Genomic DNA, 21,265 nt, shown 5'->3' on the forward strand with positions numbered 1-21,265 from the left:
AAACTGCCATGAATCTATTCTGTATTTCTTGCTGCTGTTTATGCTTGTCTTCACTGAAGTTTTTAAAACTAACATCCTGTTAGTTACAATATTTAAAGGTTTTGGTTTTTACTGATGTACCTTACCTGAAAATTCATAAAAAGGAAGCCAGCTACCTAAAGAAGTTAGCTGTTGGTCTCCCTTGTTATGCTTTTCTCTGATGCATTAGTTTCTTCATTACTGCTATGTCCCAAACTCCCTTTTATCAAGAAATAACAGAAGGGAGTGCTTTCTTTTTCTAATTCAAGTGTGTGGTGTTTATTGAAAGGCTCATTTCTAAGTAAGACCTACAAGATTCACTAGTGGGTCCTCAGGAAGACTTCTCAGTTTTGACCTGAAATGATCTGTAATTCTGCCATAATAATCTTTGGCCTCTAGACAATCCCACCAGAAATGACTAAAGCTTGCTACATTTCCACATTACCTCCAGCATTGGTCACTGTGTGTGTGTGTGTGTGTGTGTGTGTGTGTGTGTGTGTGTGTGTGTGTGTGTGTGTGTGTGTGTGTGTGTGTGTGTGTGTGTGTGATTCACTGACAAATGGGTAACATCTCCCCCACCCCATACCCTCAAGCAGAAGTGTTATCTTATGTCCCCACTGATCAAATATTTGTGCATCTGTAGGATGGCATCCTTATTACCCACATTTCCTACAGCTAATCGCTAAAAATATGAACTTTCTACTGTCCTTTGTATTAGTTTAATGAGAAATATAGTGTCAGAGTTTTAAATACGGGTAGACTTGAACATGCAAAAAGTGTTGTTGTTGTTTTAAAGCCCCCAGGGTGCTTCCTGATACAGTTGGTTTGTTTTAGGTATTTCCTGCATATCTCAGTTTTGAAAGATTCCAGTATTTTTGGGTGTTGATTAAACTCTTGGACACTGGCTTCAGGAATCAGTGAAAAGGAGGAAATGAATTTGTGTGATGTCTTATCCCGTGCCAGCAGAGTGGCTCATATCATTTAAATTACATTTTGAATATATTGATTACATTGAATATATGTTGAGAGAGCTATTCTTGGCAGTTCACTGGACATTTATGATATTTTGGAAGGTTCAAGGAAGAACAACAACTTCTTTTGAAAACAGTTTTCAACCAATTACTATGCAATAAGGAAGCAAAAAAAGTAAACCCATGTCCTCCCCTCCACCATCTTCTTCCTCTTCCCCCTTTCCTTCTCAGGTTTCCTTTAAAACATACACAACTAAAGGTGAACCAAAAACCTCATTGTACAAGCAGCTTGAGAAAAGCTGTTTAAACCCACATATTTTCTCCTAAATGTATTTAAAAAATAGGGGCCAGACAGTCTAAAGTGCAGAGGTTATTGTTTCTGCAGAATTAGTTTGAATCCTCAAGTGACACTTCACAACATATGTCTTTCAAGTTCTGCTTCCTCCTTTTCCTACCTCAGATGTATATTTTCACAGCCAACTTCAAGTAAAGCAACCTTGTTTGCTACAGTTCTGCTGCCAGCATGGACAGAATCATTCCAAAACGTAATGAGCTTTCAAACTGGCAGAGAGTGAATGGCTGGCATAGACCTCAAAGGGGATTAGTGTGTCAAGGCTTTGGCATTCCTTTCATTGGAAAACCAGTTGCAAATAATGCCTTCCAGAGCAGTTTTGCTTTTGAGTTATCTGCATGTTCTTTGGACGGATGGATGGATGGATGGAATATACAAGTAACTTGTCTTGCTAGGCACAAAACTAAATAGAAGGTCATGTGACTCTTGCATCAATAAAACAGTATTTGTTGTTGCGAAATGCTATTTTATTAAATTATGCATTTAATGTTGTTCAGATGTTTTGTGTAAGTGCTTCATTTCTGCAACAAAATACTTCTGATCCTCTTTAGGCTTGATGGCAGTTTTAATATGATTAAACTTGAAATGAAGAGAATATATTTTTCGTAAGTAGCTCATCCAACTTCAACATATTCTAACAGTTTTACTAATTTAACTTTAGTTATCCATAAACTCCCCCCCCAAGTTTATATAAAGAAGTTCTGAACAAACATCCTTTACTTACACACTTAATGAATATCCTAGATTATACACCAACTAGTTTGACTATTTAGTATTTGTTAGTGGTGCTATGTGATTGGTTACATTAATTTTTTCTGATTTTTAGTAGGATGATAAGCATTATGAAGAAGAAGGGAGCACTCCCAGGATCAGTAGCAAATATCCTTTGTCATGGTTAAAAGGCTACCCTCACCTCTGTCTCCTTTCCGGGCTCCAAGTGCCCACCCCGCTCAGGTCTCATGCTTTTACCTCTCCTGGGGTGGAATTCCACAATTCTCCAACTCTTAGACCAGACCCTGGGTTACAGTACCCTTTGGAACAAATTGTGCCCACCAGCAGGTCCCACTGAATTCATGTCCTTAAAGTTTTTTTCTTTGGGAGCCCACAACCAGTGGTGTATACAGAGATCTTCCTTCTTAAAACCAAAGTATTGTTTGTTTTAATAATAGGAACGAAGCATTTAGAGGAACATGGCTTTTAAAACAGCAGTCTTCACACATCTATCTTACCTAAAGGCTCATCATTCCCTGATGGTAACTTAGGCAGACAGACTAGCACCCATTGGGTGTCTATCAGCCTGACTTCCCTAAAAGACTACCTACTCTCTTGAGTCAGTGTCTTTTTAAACCTGCTAAATCTCTCCTGTGTTCATGGGCCTTTTCCTGCCCTGGTTCAAACCAGTTTTGTAGGCTAGCTGGAGAGGAGGCAAAAAAATTCTTCAGTTAGTAATCCTGGCATTGTCCTTTAACAACCCTTAAGTGCTTGCAGAGAGGAGGCTTTTCTTGAGCTATTCTTCTCCATCCTACTTTTTTTCAAGACAGTTTCCCGTTCTATGAAATCAATATAGCAATACAGAAAACATCTCAATAACCAGGTCAATGTACAATATTCATAAATTACAGAACAGCTTCAAATCCATCACAACCTGGTTCATATGTGAATATATCAAAGAACAGCCATTCGCCAGCATTTGGCAAACAATAACACTCTTCACGTGAATGTTTATGAAAATCCAAGTGAACATATCAAAAAGCAATTAAGTTTGAAGTGTTTGTAAAATCCTCTCTTCCCTCCCCTCCCCATTCTAGCTGATGGCATTTAGAGTCCGGTTCAGACCTGGTGAATGCTAACACACCACAACTGAAATATGATGGGTTCAGCCACACTGATTTTATGGGAGACGCATCTGCCTACATGGGGTTTGAATTTGGTCAAAGACAGAAGCCTAAATGCTTCATGATAAAACAAAAACAGGTTAAGTATTTTTTAAAGAACAACTTTAAAAAGAAACAGCCAGTCTGATTTTTAAGATTTTAAACTTGCTTTAAGAGATCTTTTTGCATGGTTCTTCTCCAATCAAGAGAGGTCATTCCATAGTTATGGAGCCACAGAGGAAAAGATGTGGCCAATACCTCTCCTGCAAGTCCCAACAATTTCCTCCTCTCAGACTTTAGCAAGCATAAAGGTGTAAACAAAACTAAAGGCTCAAAAAGTTATTTGGAAGCCAGTCCATGAAGAACTATAATTAACCGTGCCTACAAGGGCAGAGATGATTCCAATGTTTTATTTTGTAATTTTTATTTATAGCTGTTTCTCTATGACTTCTGCAGATGTCTGTGCTGTTCAAGGGGAAGAGGGTAGCCACATGTCCCAAGATCATGGGCATCATCCTGACTTTTTCTTGGGACAGTCACTTGTCCCACAAGCACAGATTGAGATGATCCTGACCTCTGTCATCAACTGGGAGACTCAAATGGGAATGACAGGTGCTGACCACATTAGAAGATCTGTTCCAAAATATGTAACAAGATCATTTCATAGGTTATTAGGGTTGGAAGGGACCTCAGGAGATCATCTAGTCCAACCCTCTGCTCAAAGCAGGACCAATCCCCAAATGACCCCCTCAAGGATTGAACTCATAACCCTGGGTTTCACTGATGAATTATGTTCCCTTGGACAAAAGGAAAGGGCATTGTGAACCACAGCCTTGGATTCTTGTTCCTGCTCAGAGTACAGCAGTTCTTCATTTAAGCAAGGGGTGATATCTAAGGCCCATTTTTTTGCTGCACTGCAGGAGAGATTTGATGATCCTGTATTTTAATAGCCTTTTCAAACAGGCCACCTTAAAAATCTCTGTTGCAGAAATACCATGGGTATGTGACCCTTACAATGAAACCTCTAATTGATATTTTCTACAGGTCAATAACTTCTGCTAAGGGAAAAATTTCTGAACAAACTTTAACTCAGCAACTATTTTTTGCATTCATAAAATTGCCAGAACAATAATTTGCAAGGGCAGATATGGTTAGAAATCTAAATGTTTACTGATTTGCAGACCTGATTACATTGGATGCATGTCTATTTCCATGCAAGAATTCATGTATCCTTTTGAATCAGGCACAAACTACAGCCCACAGCAGGTTTTGGATGCAGCCACATTCTAATCAAACTGAACTTACTTCATTATTAACATAACTTTTACTACAAACAAGGTTTAAATCTTTACCATGTAACAAGAGAAACTGCTTTTTTTTTCTTTTCTCACCCCTATATTTTGTTCATCTAGGATCAGATTACGCAACCTGAAAAAGATGGCAGAATCTAGTCTACAGTGAATTTTGAGTGAAAAGGGAAGAGTTGAGACCTGTGCTGACCAAAATGCTGTCCAGAAGCAGGTGTAGCAGAGACAGAGATGACGTAGAGTGGAGAAGTTTGCAGTATCGACATGCCTGTTGTTGTCTGGTGGAACACATGTAAGGGTAGATAGTAATTCAGGTTCCAGGCAGCAAAATCATTTGCTGTTGGGCAAGGGGGGCAGTTGTCCTCCCACCACCAAGAACTTAGTTTGCTTCCCCCCATCCAACATTTCTTAAGTCTATATACTCCACTTTTGCCTCCCCTCTCCCTTGGCTTTGCAGGATATAACATAATCACATGTAATGTTCTATATGGTCATGCAACTTTGCCCCTTCCCAAATTTATCTGATGTAATTCCCCTGGTTCAGTCCTTGGCCCATGCTGAGAATGTAGTATTGCCCAACCCAAGCATTCAAAAATCTTAAGTCAGGTTCCAAACTCGTGAGATTAGTGTAAAATCTCACATCATGAGTTTTAAGCCAATACTTCTGGGTTTTCTGTATTTGCCCTCTGATTTTTGAGACTTTAGGAGCAACAGTTTTCAGCTTTCCCCCCACAACCATGAGGGCTAGAAACAAACTTTTTAAAAATTGAAAACTGAGTCTCATGTAATCATATGACTCCAGGAGCTGTGATTCACAGATCTGGTCAAGCCCCCTATAATCCTAACAGCATCCCAGTGTAAGAGGGTCAGTGGCTCACTGCTATCTGGCAGTGAGTTTTAGCTGGCCTGACCAGTCCAGTGTACCCCAGCTCGGTGATGTCATAGCTGTATTAAAAGGATGTCATGTAAGCTATAAATAGAAAGCAAATAACGTTGGAGCACCCATGGGGGAAAATTGCAGCCGAGCTCCCCCCTCCTCGCCTCCTTCTCCCCCTCTCCCCTCAGTGCACCACATCCCTGCTCCTTCCCCCCTCCCAGTGCTTCCTGCTACCTAACAGCTGTTAGACGGTGCTTAGCACTTTCCAGGAGGGAGGGGGGAAGAGCGGGGATGTGGCATGTTCAGGGGAGGAGATAGAAAAGAGGCAGGGCAAGGGCGGGGACTTGGGAGAAGGGGGTGGGATGGGGCGGAGCAAGGACAGATGCTTGGGTGGGAAGAAGCGGGGGTGGGCGAGCAGCCACCTGGCAGAGGGGAAGTCAGCATCGTAGGGGTGAGTGGTCGGCGAGGGTGTGAATAGGCAAGCAGTGGGTGGGGGACTGAGGAGGGACGCAGCAAGCCAGTAGGGGACCGGGGCGATGAGGAAGGGCATGGGGGGGGGCGAGGGAGGAGGGGGCTGGACCTGGGGCAGAGTCTGGGAGGAGTGGGGGTGGACTGTGGGCAGGGCTTACAGCACCCCAATGTGTCCCAATATTTTAGTGTTGTGATCTGGTCACCCTACCAGTGCTGTTTGATTTAAAGTGACTGTTAACTCTACTTAATGAAGCAAGCTGCTAGGTACTGTGACTTTAAAGGAACAAACGACTTTAATAGCTCTCAAATGTTCCAGGAGAGGGCTAGAAACAGCAGAATACATGGTTTGGGGAAAATTCAGAACTAGGAGTGTGCTGAGGTCACTGATGGTGACTGATGATAAAGACTAGAGGGGGGCTGTTGTGTTGTAGGCAGGCTGCTTAGGTCAAAGCAGTAACCCAGCTGCACAGCACAAAGAAACTCAGGATACTTCACACTTGTCTGCTGGCTGGAAGCATCTAGTCAAGAGATCCACAGCAGCAGAACATTTTGAGGCATGTGAGGTTACAGGGCAGGTGGTGACAACCCCTCACTGGTCTGGACTTCACCCCAGAATGTTACACTATCTCTGCTCATCAGATTGCTGGGATGGGATTCAAAAGTTGAGTTCCCAGGTGTTAAGCCCCTTCCCTGCCCTGCAGAGTCTGAACAGATTCTAGCCATTTTCTCTCTTGGGGTCCCTAGGCACACTCTTGGGGTTCAGATCTTCTGTCCAGCACCCCTACTGAAAGCTACAAGCACTGGCAATCAGGCTGACTCCTCGGACCCTCCTGTAGCTAAAACACACCCTTTCCCAGAATCCCACCCATGTGTGAGCCTCCTGCTTTACATCTTCAAGGGACCACATGGTAGGTGCAGCATATAACAAATTATTGCTCTTTATTTAATCGCATACAAAATACACTGAGTTATACAAAAAATAAACTCTACAAGCATTTCTCTTGCCTCAGTTTCCTCACCACATCACAGTATTCCAATCCAGGGGTCAGAGATCTCTTAGGCCTGGCCAGAGACTTTCTATTCTTGTGCATGGTTTGTGTTCTGAAACGTGGTGCCTTCTATCCCCCAGCTCTTCTTCTCTAACACTGGCCAATCCATTCCCTTCCTTTCTCCTGCCTAACTTTCCTGTGCATCTTTCCATTGTGAGTATTTTTTAATCCACTACCTCATGTGGCTTCTTTATCCTGTAATTGAGAATTTTGCACTCTCCTGCCACGCCCCCTTCTCCTTGCTTCCCCGCCCTCATCATTAGATAGGAGTTGGAAGTATCTTCTCCTACCCATCTTGAACAAACTCCCTTAGTATATCTCATGTCCAATCAAAGCACAAGTACCCAAAGTTAAATACTCCTCATTGTCCTCCATCTGGTGAGGCCACCTCCAGATGGATCTGTGGATATGAGTGCCTTTGCGCCCTGGGACAACTTGCCAGCCATAACTCATATCCATAGATCGATGAGATCTGCACTTAACTTCCCATTCCTTGTAGAGCTTTTCAGTGAGGGAGGGCTCCCTGTTGTCTAGTCTGAATATCAAACTGACCGGCTGTCCATAAAATTTTCCAGGAAAAATAGGATAGATGAGACCTGAATTTTTAAAGTATAAACCAAACTGGGGAGAAAGAAAAGACATTCTGGCCTTCTTCTATCACAGAAAAATAGAAAGAGGCATAAACTCACTCCCTCCCGCCACCTTTGCAGGTCACTCGTAAGTACAGGGTAGATATGTGGCACATAGGCATAATCATAATACACGTTGCCAAGCCATGAAGAGATGTGTCTATGGTACAGTGTCATAAACAGATAGCTAAGGGTTAATGTCTCTGGTCCTCTGGTCAGGTGTTTCAGGTTACTCCTTTCCAGGTGTAAATCAGGAAACAAGACTTTTTCAAATCTGGGTGGAGGGAAGTTTGTGTCTGCGTTCTTTGTTCTAGTCTTCTGCCTGTACTCTCTCGGCTATGAGAGGATTTTTTTCTGCCTCCTGTTTTTCTAATCTTCTGTTTCCCAGTTGTAAGTACAAGAGATAAAATAGTGATTTATAGGGTTTTTATTTTGTATTTACATGTGTGTACTTGCTGGAATGTGTTAAATTGTATTCTTTTGAATAAGGCTGTTTATTCATATTTCTTTTAAGCAATTGACCCTGTATTTGTCACCTTAATACAGAGAGATCACTTTTATGTATTTTTCTTTCGTTTTACATAAAGCTTTCTTTTAAGACCTGTTGGAGTTTTTCTTTGGTGGGGAACTCCAGGGAATTGAGTCTGTAGCTCACCATGGAATTGGTGGGAGGAAGAAGTCAGGGAGAAATCTGTGTGTGTTAGATTTACTAGCCTGACTTTGCATTCCCTCTGGGTGAAGAGGGAAGTACTTGTGTTTCCAGGACTGGGAACAGGGAGGGTGGCATCCCTCTGTTTAGATTCACGGAGCTTGCTTCTGTGTATCTCTCCAGGAACCCAGGGAGGGAACACCTGGAAGGGAAAAGGGAAGGGAAATGGTTTATTCCCCTTTGTTGTGAGACTCAAGGAATTTGGGTCTTGGGGTCCCCAGGGAAGGTTTTTGGGGAGACCAGAGTGCCCCAAAACACTCTAATTTTTTGGGTGGTGGCAGCTTTACCAGGTCCAAGCTGGTAACTAAGCTTGGAGGTTTTCATGCTAACCCCCATATTTTGGACGCTAAGGTCCAAATCTGGGAATAGGTTATGACATACACATAGTTTAGCAATCTATGTTAAAACCACCTGACACTACTGTGATGACTCTTGTAACAGATCATCCCAGTATCTGCCTCTTGACCGTTATTAAAAGGAAACAGCATTTCCTTATTTACCTGATCAGTGTAGACTATGGCCCTAGTAGTGACTTAAATCTATTTCTAAACAGTTATTTGGGTCTGTTGTATCATAAAAACTAAAAGCAGCAAGTGGAAAAGAAGCTGGGTTGGATACTAGGGAAAACTGGAGCGGGTTACCTAGGGAGGTGGTAGAATCTCCTTCCTTAGAGGTTTTAAAGGGCGAGCTTGACAAAGCCCTGGCTGGGATGATTTAGTTGGGGTTGGTCCTGCTCTGAGCAAGGGGCTGGACTAGATGACCTCCTGAGGTCTCTTCCAACCCTAATCTTCTATTATTCTAAGTGTTGGACTGAAACCATCTCACCATCTATGAAGACAAGAATTGACAGAGTTAAAGGAAATCAACCCTTCCCTTTAAAATAAAGGAACTTAATCAGATTACTTACTCTGCATGTGATAGCTTTCTTCCTTGGCAATAGTAATACAGACTAGTTTTTGTCCCCTTTAGTATATGTGACTTACTCTTGTGTATATTGGAGTATCCATTGCCCATGTTTCCTATTTCCTGGCTTGTATATTACTTGATAACAGAATTAGCCATTTACACAGGCAAGAAGACAACTTATAAGGACCAGTGAAACCACTGGCTTTGCTGAATTTTCCTTACTCTCAACTTTATGTATAAAATTCATAGAAAGCACATGCACTATAAATGGAACTATTTCTGGTCATTATTTATTTTAACAATGATACAATGCCACACAAAAATTAACTACAGACGAGCAACACACTTTTACAAAACCAAAAATCTAGTCTGCCACACCATTCCCCCAACAGCTCCTTTGTAATATACTATCAGTTTTACAACTGTCTTCCTTTGTATAAGAGGAAAAATTCCTCCCTAGCAATTGAAAATTCTTCAACTTTTGTCACTAATCTTATAAGTAAAATGCTTATAAAGCATCTGCCATCCCAAATGTACTAATTTTTTAAATCTGGGACGTGAACTTTCTCATTTTCTGACAATTGGTCTCATTCCACAGGCAAACAAAATCCAGTTTTTAAGAGTTTGTAGGCCCATGTGTTGATTGAAAAAGCATAATTTTTGCCTTGGCTAGTAAGTTATAATTCCATGTTATTTCTGCAACCTCTAGAACATTTTACCAGAAGCTTCCAATATTAACACATTGCTAAGTATATGTCTGATTATCACAAAGATCACGTCATTGTCTAGTAGACACCACTTGCACAAGAATTTATTTCTTTATAGAATTTTTAGAACCGGTTAAAATTTTTCTGACAATGTTTTTCCCCTCATTCAGAAAAATTCTATTCACAGAAATCTAAATGTTCCACAGGACCATGTAATTTTCAATGAAATTTTGTCTAAATAAAAATAGAAATGAAGAATTTAAATAAGATAAAGACACTGACTATTTTTTCAAATTATTTTATATTAAATAAAAAGTTTAAAATGAAACAGTGTTTACATTGTCCCAAAATAATTTTTTTCTAAAATTTCATTTCATGATCAATTTTGAAATTTGACATTTCATTCAGATTTACAATGGGGCCGGGGGAACATGTAAAATGTTGGAATTGCTTGCGGAACAAAATTTTCAGTTCCCAACCAGCTCTAATTGAAATAGCTCCAGCGTCATCTAATATTCACTAGAAGATCTTATAATACGGTCCAACATAACTTACCCTTATCTCTCACAAAATTGTATTTTTAAACACATTTTTAAGGCCTTGTCTAAATTACAGAAACTTGCAAAAGTTTCCCACTCCTGCCCAGTGCCCACAACAACTGAACTCCAAAAGTACTAGCGATGGCTGGAGCCTTAGTGGAAGCTGAGTGTTCGATTCAAGCCCTCCCATCTTACCATATACAAAGCAGAGGCTTGGAAGGAGAGAAAGAACCTAAATTACAAAGCAGAATATTTTGACACATTTGGACTGATTCTATACTATTAAACCAACTTTATGATGGTGTGACTTCATTGACTTCAATGGAATCCCAATGGCATAAAAGAGAGTGAAGAGTCAAGAGCAGAATGACAGCACAGCTACTTCTTCACCCTTTAAAAGGGTGCAGCTTGTGGACCTGTACTCCCCCACTTTACTGGTGGCTGGTCCATGGGCTGGGGCAGGAAATGGAGACACTTCAAGAAGTTTATTGCTGCAGTCCTAGGGCCAAGTCCCTACACTGGCAAACAGTAGGAGTAAAGCTCCTACACTTAACACAACTGGGCTTTATAACCTTAATCCCTTTTCGGTTGGCTGGTCTTAGTCTAAGTAGATGAAAAACAATAACTTACACAATTAAATGTAATCTTTATTTGATATTGAACTCTTAAATATATCACTGCTGTATGGCAATTATCAAATTCCTAGGTGCGGTGCAGTGCAGTGCAGTGCAGGGTAGGAAGCCATAAGAAGCTCGCCGAGAGGCAGTCCGAGTTAAATATTGTGGTCCACAGTTTTAGCAAATGAGGATGAAAACAACAAGGAGAAATATCCAAAAAAAATGATTTAAAGCTGAGCTGTTGCTAGGCATTTAGTGTTAGTTAAATATGATACAGTTGGAGTCTGAAGTATGTGAGACAAAGTAACACTTGACCGCAAGTTAATAGAGGGACAGGTTGTTTTGAAGATGGGAAGCCAGGGAAATCCCCTGATTTACTACTGTCCTCCTCTGAGGCCACCAAAAAGAAACCAGCACCTTTGTTTCCTGGCTCTAAATGGTCAGTAAATTCCAATCCCAGTCAAGGTGCCTACCTTCCTTTCCTTCCCCGCCTCCGCTCCCTTACAAACTAATCCCTGACTCGCAGTTAACAAATATTACTCTATCGCTGTTCACATACTTTAGACACCAACTGTATCAGATTTATTAACTAATTCTAAATGCCTAGCAACAGCTTAGCTTTTAAACCAGTGTTATATGCACAGATTAATAAAACATTCTGTATAGTGGAGCCCGACTCTAAGAAACATTAAACCAAATTCATCCCTGATGTCACTGCATTGCCTTCAACAGACTTAAACTAGGGAATAAAATGATCCTTTATATTTAAGCAAACTCAGAATTTACTGCAACCCGTGTCCTTACAATAACTGCTGTGTTTTTAACCGTTAGAATCAGAAATACCATTCTATTCTGATGGAAGGCATGAAACAGATAAAAAAAAGTTTAAAATAATTTGTGCTGACTATCTCAGTCACTCAGGTTATCTAGTCACTTGGCATACAACCCTACAGTTATTTCACTTTAAAATATCCACAGATCTCTTTTAAAAGTCATGGTGGCCTTATTCGCCACTGGTTTGATCTTTGTGTAGCCATTTATAGCTGTACAATGTGAGGTAGCTGATCAGAGTGGTAGCCTCTTAACAACCACTTCTACTTGTGTAAAAAATTATACAAGCTATAAAGGCACTGGAGAACTGGGCCTATGGCCTTGAGGGTTTGTGTCAAGGTGCCACTCTAGAGGTTAGTGGATATAAAAATGTCTTTAAAACTACCAGTGAGATTTTTGGCCACCAGAGAAAGCATATTCTATGAATACAGCGGAGAAGCACTGAACCAGATTCTGGCTTCTATGCATAATGCAGACAGGCAGTATAAATAATCTCTTTAATGTGTTCTGTACTGATTCTGCCATCATCTCTTCCTCCTTCTTTGTGAAATCTATGTAAAGTGTAAAATATGATGGTTTTTAAACTTCAAAAAGGAATTTTCATATCCAAACATATCCTCACCCATTAATATTCCTATGCCATTGTGGTTTCTGAGTGTAAGTGTGTAAAAGATACATTGCATTTATGTAACAATTTGTGTAGACTTGATACATTGTCTTGGACTTTGAGTTCCAAAGAGGGTGGAGCTAGGCTGTTCCCAGTGGTAGCAGATGACAGAACAAGGAGCAATGGTCTCAAGTTACAATGCAAGAGGTCTAGGTTGGCTATTAGGAAAAACTAGTGCATTAGGAGAGTGGTGAAGCACCTAGGGGAAGTGGTGGAATCTCCATCCTTAGAGGTTAAGGCCTGGCCTGATTGGGATGATTTATCTGGGGTTAGTCCTGCTTTCAGCAGGGGATTGGACTAGATGACCTCCTGAGGCCTCTTCCAACCCTAATCTTCTATGATTCTATGAATGGAAGGACTGGTGGGGCTGATTGATTTACTGAGGCAGAGAGACATCTTTGTTTGACGTAGGTCCTGTGCGAATAGTGGGTTTCTGCCAAACAGAAACCCATCTCTTTCTCCCATTTGATGGTACATTGTATAAATGCCTATGAATGCTAATGCATGGAGATGGGATGTGCAGAGAGTGCATGGTAATGGCCAGTTTACAGCACATTGTGGTAAAATGCCAAGGCATTGCATTATAAAATACATGCTACTCTACCCTTCTGCTGCACTCTTTACTAGAGTGTCTCAAAGCAATTTACAAACATTAATGGATTATGAGACAAGATTTTGGGGTTCTTCTTGTATTTTCCTGATGCCTACAGAGAGGAGGCTGCTCATGTTCAGTGCAGCCTTTCTTACGTAATAACTTTGCATATTGCCCATTGACATATATCCCCAAACCTGATGGCTGGAATTTTCAGTGACGCATACGGGAATTAAGCACCTAATTGCCATTGAATTCCAATCAGAACTGAGCACCTAATTCTCTTAGGCCTCTTTTAAAAGCCCAGGTGATGACTGGTGGTTCCTGTAGAGTCAGATCTTACCAACCTGATGGGTACAGCCATGGCCATATCCAGTAGAGCTCTGCACTGGTGAACCATCCCCATGCTCAGACTTAACGGTGTTACTCATGTTCTGTGTACACAAGGTACTACAAAACGCCACCCAATTACACACCTATTGCTCTGTGAATGTCAAAGTTGACCCAAAGCAAATGAAAGCGACAAATCAACTAAGCATTACGACTTCAGAGTTCAAGACTGTGGGCCAGATTCTCAACTGATGTAAATTGGCGTATATCCCCTGAAGTCATTAGGGCTATACTAAGTTATACTAGAGGAGGATCCAGCCCAGTATATCCTTTGCTGCATACCAAGAGTTCAGTGTAGGCAAAATGTAGCAAAAGCTCAAAGACTCATAGACTTCAAGGACAGAAGGGACCATCATAATCATCTAGGCTGACCTCCTATATTTAGATTTGCTTCTTCAACAAAATAAAAGGAAAAAAAATAAGCATTTTTCTACACTGTGGGCCAAATTCTGCTCTATCACATTGACCCAACAACGGTGAGGTCAATGACACTAGACTCAAGTGAGAGCAGACATGTGCTCCATGGCTGCAAGTTTCTTCCTAAACAGGACACCTAATAAAATTGCTGGCCTGTACAATTGATTACACCAGTGTAAAAAGATAGAAGAACAGTGTTTTAGTACTCACTACTCTCTGCGCAATAATCCATATTCTCCATTGATTTTTGATTAGCTATGGTAGCACATTTAGCTTTGAGTCATTATCATTTGAGTTACCACACTTGTTTTAAGGCACCTGTTCACTATTACAGCATTGGCACTATATCCCTGACTCACCTGAAGTCTGCAAGACAGCATCACCACCAAAATATGGATCAACAGTCCTAGTTATATTTTAGCCAACATCGTGACCTTCTCAGGAAAGTTCTAGTCCCCCCCCCCCCCATTGAAGTCAATGGCAAATGACATACAGTCTTTTCTCTGGCAAAAATTCCATTGAAGTTGTTGAGTCTGAAATTACACTAGGGATAAATCTTTTACTTCAGAAATAAATTTGGTCTAGTGGGAATTTGTATTTGGGCAAGATTTCTGCCTTGACCGTGCTCCCATTAAAGTTAATTTTTTCTCAGTTTTGATGAAAAAGCAAACCACAGTAAATTATTTTTATTACATTTTGCATGTGCCCACATCTTGATACAAACCCAAGGATGAATTTTTATACTACTTTGAGTTTTTTCCCCCCTGTCATTATCATTAGGCCAAGTCCTTTTGCAATGCAAGTAGCTCTGTGACAAGAAATGAAAATGGAACACCTCCTTACAGATCTATACAGATGCAGAAAAATAGATAACATTTGCTTACAGGAACATACCAAACCCACATGGGACTCAGAGCTTCGCTTTTTGTATACTGATGACAGACATCCTAAGACCCATTCATTTTCACTCAAAGATTAATTTAACCACTGTGTGAACCAGAAAAGAATTTCAGGATCAGTCTGTGATATCTATTATATTAATGGAAATCCAAAGTAACTGCTCTGATGTAACTGGAGTTACTCTAAACTTATACCAATGTGACCGATCTGAAATCAGCTCTCAAATGAGAAAAAAAATGAAGCACTTTGACAGGTTCAAACAGCTGTGTTTAATTTTGATTATCAAGAAAATCTCAGTGGGAGTTCTGTGACCTGATTCACCACTTCTGCACACCTGGCCTTTAATTGTATTGTACATCATTATCTTCATACTTTCAACACTACACATTGCACAGTATTCTTTGGGACACAAGGCTCACTTGCAGTCATTATCACTGTATTCTAAGTAATGCATGACTGAGATTTGGAACTGGCTTAATTTTGTTCTGCACTACTACAGGAACTTATGTTATTGATTCTAATGTCTATATACTCTACAAGTATGGAGGGCAAATTATTCCTCCTCCTTGAGAAATTATCACCCATATCCCTCCAATGCAGAAGAAATGCAATGATCTTGTGACAATCCTTGATTGTAGATTGGCTTTTACTAAAGAGCTTATCCAAAGAATATATCTGGGTAATTTAAGGAAAATGAAACTGTTCCATTTCATATTCAATATACATAGGCGACACTGCAAAATATATCTACCCATGTACATAATCATTTTCATGTGCAAATATATGTCTTGTGGGCACAATGCTACTCCACTGGAGCTGATTTCAACAGTTACTGCAGCAACACTGGAGTAATGGTATGGTGAATCAGGCCCACTTTTTGAATGCTGCATATGCATCTGTGTCTAAAAATATAGCAGATGTTGGATCTGATGCTACTTCTGTTAAAGGCAAAGACAAAATTCCCATTGACTTCAATAGGAGCAGGATCAGACCTAATACCCTTTAAAAAGCTTTGTTGGAAAAGGGTTAATCATTTGTGGCAAGACTGTGGCTTTTAAGCCATGCTCTTCACTATTGTAAGTACTGCAATTGGAATTCCTCCTGCAGCTCCCAAGCAGTATACCTTACGAGCACCGTCTCTATCACCCATTCTGTAAGTGTAGTGTGTGTTTCCCTCCTACCTTTCTAGGTCTGAGTCAGGTACAGTCAGGCCCTTAAGTGGTCAACTTAAACAAGACTCACAAAGTCTTGGACACCATTTTTAAAGACACAGCATTTGGATTCATGAACCTTTCAAAGGGAGAACCAAGTTAGTTCTTCTTTAACTTGCTCATTTCAATGGCCTATACACCGTCAAAAGTGGTGGCTGTCTTTCCGACCTCACATATGGCTGAAACACCTGCTTTCAAACTATTTTTATGCATGTGAGATGGCTTTTTATCAGATAATATTGAAGAGGAAAAACAGTCTTGTTGATAAAGCACATGATTAGGTTCTGTTCTGAACCATGCCACAAATTTGTGATGAGACCTTTGACAAATTACTGAACTTCCCTGTCGCTCATTCTTCTAATCTGTAAAATGGGTCATAGGTGCCCTAACTCACAGGGCTACTGTGGAGCTGAATTCATTACAGTTATTAAAGTGCTTTGTATTCCTCTGAAGAATATGCATGCAAAATAGAAATTTTTAAAAGAATATCCTCGCAGCTGCAATGGGTGCAAGAATTGCTTCACTTTGTAGTTCTCACACTCTTGCATCCCAAAAGTGAGTGTTAAAATTATTGTTTATATTCATGAAAAAATTGTTCCCCTAAAAACTGTATTTATGCATGATTAATGCAGAAATGTGTATTAACATACCTTCATGAATAATCAATAATGTGTGTACATTAGTCTGAATACTTGGAAATAAAGAAGATGCAGAATTAAGGACTCAGTTTCAAGATGGAATTAGTAGAGACTGAGGTTTTAGGTTTAAGAACTTTGTAAAATCAGATTAATAGGTTTTTATATTGCTGTGTTTCTTTAGAGTGAACCCTGTGAAATCCATATAACTGGAATTGAAGCTATGCATTATATTAACCTTTCTTTATGTATAAAACCAGTCACTTTTTTTCATAAAGGACCGTGGCAGTAAAGTTATTGCAATATTCAAACAATAGAATCTCTAACACTAAAACACACTTGACAGACTCTCAGTCAAAGTAGTGCAGGTCCAAAATACTGACTTTCACTTTAATACTCTTCAGGAACTTTGTTAGATTACTTTTGGGAAGCTGAGCTTTCCTTTCTGTCAATCTAGGCCTTATAGGCATCACAGGTGAAAAGCTAACCAAATGTCCTTGAGGTAGAAGACTCCCTCCCCTAAGTTAACTAATGACTCTCTGTTGGGGCAGGTCTGAGGCTTTAACTAAATGCAAACCTACCACCACCTACTGGCATTGTGACTAAGGTCTGGTCTACATTACACGGTTAGATTGATGTAAGCTGTCTTGTCTCAGCCTAGTGGTAAAAGTGTCTCCACTTAAATTTGGCTCCCGCTGATATAAGTGCCTTACTACGCTCATCCAGTAACACCACCTCCCTGAGTGGCATAGAGTCAAGGTCAATGCAATGAGGTCGACACAATGATAGTGTCGACGCTGCATTGCTTACACTGACTGTTACTGGCTTTCAGGACCCATCCCAATATGCCCCATACTGACAATACAATTGATACAAGCACTCCCAGTAAGGACACTCACCGCTGACGCAAACAATTTAATAACTGCTGTGGCTGTGGATGTAAGATAGGTCAACACAATTTTGTAGTGTAGACATGGCCTGAGTCTTCCTTCTCATTTTATTTCTCCTTCTGAAATCACACCCTGAGATATTCATGAAGCACATTTACTGGCCTTTCATTTTCAGGTAAACCACAAAAGCAAGTTGGCATTCTAGGTTCAATCCAAACTAGTTTAAATACAAACTAAAATGCTCCGTGACACTTAATTGAAGAGAGTCACACTATATAAATAACACAATACTAATGCCAAGTTTTCTACAGCACTCTTCAGTTTTAGATCTCAAAGAAGTTTTAAAAAGAGGTCAATTATCCTCATTTAACCACTGGGGAAACCAAAGCATGTGGAAGGACTTGACTGCTCCATGGTCACCTAATAGGCCAGTTGCAGAGCCATGAATTAAACCCAGGTCTTCTGAATCTCATCCCACTAATGCCCTATCCACTAATGAGGATCAGGAAACCTAAATACACAAACCCTTCAAGTGCTGTGGATAGTGGGGTGGCTAGAGGGAGCTACATGAAATGAAGACATTGAGTGCTCCATGAACTTAACTTGCACAATTAATTGATTCCATTTTAAGATGAACTCAGATCCCAAATTCAGATCTAAACTTCCTCAGTTTGGAGTTGATCTGATCCGACCCGGGATCTTACTTTGGAGGGGTTCGAGGGGGGAGGGGGAAGAAAGCGTATTTAAAATGTCCTTTACTCTCCCTCAGACCCCAGCTATAGGGTTGCTGGACAGTAGGGATACCCCAGCCACGCAGCCCTTCCCCTGGCCATCCTCCCTGAACTCGCTCCAGGAAGGGGCTGGGGGTGGCACAGGAGCTCCGCCCCACCCGCGCAATCCTCTCATCTGGGGGCAATCCGGCAGGGCTAAGCCGGCTTTAGGGTCGCCTTGTGCCAGTGGCGCGGTGGATCAAGGCCAAAGAGTTTAACCGCCTCTCCACAGGAGAAGCTTCAATCGCAGGGGACCAACGCCGGGCTGCTTAGTGCAGGGGCCCCGGGGGAAGTCCTGGGCCCCCTGACTTGTGCCGTGAGGGGGAGCTAGGCAGGGGCTGGGGGCGCTCCGCCCAGGCTGGAGAGGTCCATGTCGTGGGTGGTGTGAATTGCACATTGCCAGCTCGGGTGGGGGGTGTAGCCCGCTTCCCCCACGTGCCCCCTCTGCAGACACACACCAGCCATTTCCTTTTGTTCCCCGCGCTCCCGGCCCCTTGCCAGCTGGGCGTGCGGGGAGAGGAGCGCGCCGCGGGGGGTCCGTGTGGCCACTGGCTGCGGGCACGGGCCGGAGTGGCCGGGCCAGGTGTGGGTGCGCCGGGGGAGAGGGGGGAGGTGAAGCCGCTGCCTGCGCGGACTGAGCGGGTCCCGCTGCAGCCGGGGGTGCGCCCCCAGCCCTTCCCTACCCGCACAACGGGAGGGAGCGAGCGCAGCGCGGCGGCGGCGGCCGCGAGCTGCTGAGGCTGCCCGGCTCCCTCCTTCCCAGCCGCTTTTTGGGCTCCATCGGCTCGCCAAGCACCGCGGGGCCGGCCCCTTCACTCACCATGGTGCGGACGAGAGGGGTGCGGTGGCCAGGCGGGCGCTGTGGCGGGCGAGAGAAGCAATGCGCTGTCCAGGGTATCCAGCTCCCTTCCGCCCGCTCCGCGCTCTCACTCAGCTCCTTCTCTACCTTGTCTTCCCCCGCCCTCCAGCTTAAGCAGAGCCCTGGCCTCTGCATGCTCCCTCCCCCTCCCCCTGCAGCAGGGAGCTGCTGACTTCAGAGGGGAGGCGGATCCGGGGAACGTTCTTTCCCACCCCCCTCGCAAGCGCTGGCTGGCCAGACAGGTGCACAAGCAGAAGAGGGTGGCTGGCTATTGTGGCTGCTTAGGACAGCTCCTAGCAGCAGCAGCGTGCACGAGAGCATCCCCTTAAATGTGGTCAGCTGCGTAGTTGTGCCAAAGCCTGCAAGCTGGTGACCTTTTGCTGTAGATAACAGCCTGTCTCGTGTACGCTCTTTAGCCCCGGGAATTCTCCTGTGGTGGCAGGGGGCTAATGCCTATAGTGACTGGAAAGCAGCTACAGGTGTGTGGTTGGGCGTGGGTGCCTTTAGGTGGCAGGTGACCACAAAACACGCAGCACAGCAGGTCTATGCAAGTCTAGCGGGCAGGAAAGAATATTGTGGCTGCTGAGATCTGAGCGACAAAACACAGGCACTGCGCAGTCTTATCTGTGCTGCAGTTTTTACTACAGCAAGGAGGTTTCCACAAACGACAGAGGGGAAATGTCACAAGCCAGCAGAAACAAACGTGTCAGGCGTAAAGAGAAAATAATAATAAAGAAAAAAAATAATTTTGCTACCATTCGTTACTCCTTGCCTGCGATCATCTCCTGTATTCAAAAGCAAGAAAGTGTCACTGCTGGAGAGGTTTTAAGTCAACAGAAATATTTTGTTTTTATTTTGACTTTAAGTTAAAAACTGTTTAATGTAAAACAAAATACATTTCAAAACATAAGCGAGTTTGAAAATGAAAAATCTAAATAGTGTTCTGAAAATGCTGAAAATAAATATTTTGTGATTATTGAAATGACTTTATTTTTGAAACAAAATTGAATTGACATTGATATTCCTGCAGAAAGTTTTGACTTTTGACAAAATGGAGTTTGCTGACGGGGAAAAATGTTTTGTCTGAAAATTTTGACCAGCTCTCAGGGATTTTCTTTTTTTATTATTATCTGTTTGTCTTTCTTTTGCTTTTCCTGGTGCACACACAACAGAATGAACCTCCATAATTAAGGTGTATTTGAAGTATATATGTTCATACCATTATCCAAAGCAAGAACCTACCTGATCATTTCCCCCAAATGAAAGCCAAGTGTTTTAAACCACAAACATTTTTGGGGGATGGGTTTGTTACTGCTTCACTTCATAGATCCTGCTGCAACCACATCCAGAGATATGACAAATGTACTGGGACGGTTATCGTCACAATATTGGCTACCTGTCCAGAAATGGAAAGTGCTAGTTATCTCACACAAAGATATGTGCTTATGTGACTTCCAGCCCAGCTTTGCAGACTCAAGTAGTTTGTTTAACCAGCCATACTCTTGAATGCTCTCTATACTGAGTCAACTTATTGAGGTTCACCCTCATAAGAACATAAGAACGGCCCTACCGGTCAGACCAAAGGTCCATCTAGCCCAGTATCTGTCTACCGACAGTAGCCAATGCCAGGTGCCCCAAAGGGAGTGAACCTAACAGGCAATGATCAAGTGATCCCTCTCCTGCCATCCATCTCCATCCCCTGACAAACAGAGGCTAGGGACACCATTCCTGACCCAACCTGGCTAATAGCCATTTATGGACTTAACCACCATGAATTTATCCAGTTCTCTTTTAAACATTGTTATAGTCCTAGCCTTCACAACCTCCTCAGGTAAGGAGTTCCACAAGTTGACTGCATGCTGGGTGAAGAAGAACTTCCTTTTATTTGTTTTAAACCTGCTGCCTATTAATTTCATTTGGTGACCCCTAGTTCTTTTATTATGGGAATAAGTAAATAACTTTTCCTTATCCACATCACTCATGATTTTATATACCTCTATCATATCCCCCCTTAGTCTCCTCTTTTCCAAGCTGAAGAGTCCTAGCCTCTTTAATCTTTCCTCATATAGGACCCTCT

At 42.0% G+C, this 21,265-nt stretch overlaps 1 protein-coding gene across 1 annotated transcript in view; it reads right to left on the minus strand.

The window, feature by feature from the left end:
• ELOVL2 (ELOVL fatty acid elongase 2) overlaps positions 1-19,281 on the minus strand; it is a 94,530-nt gene extending 75,249 nt beyond the window's left edge. The window contains exon 1 of the mRNA XM_030552394.1: positions 19,150-19,281. Within this exon, the coding sequence (XP_030408254.1) occupies positions 19,150-19,152 (3 nt within the window). The 5' untranslated portion in view covers positions 19,153-19,281. The remainder of the gene's footprint in view (positions 1-19,149) is intronic.
• Between the last annotated feature and the right edge of the window lie 1,984 nt (positions 19,282-21,265).

The sequence above is a fragment of the Gopherus evgoodei genome, chromosome 2, assembly GCF_007399415.2.
Source record: "Gopherus evgoodei ecotype Sinaloan lineage chromosome 2, rGopEvg1_v1.p, whole genome shotgun sequence".
Lineage (NCBI taxonomy): Eukaryota > Metazoa > Chordata > Testudines > Testudinidae > Gopherus > Gopherus evgoodei.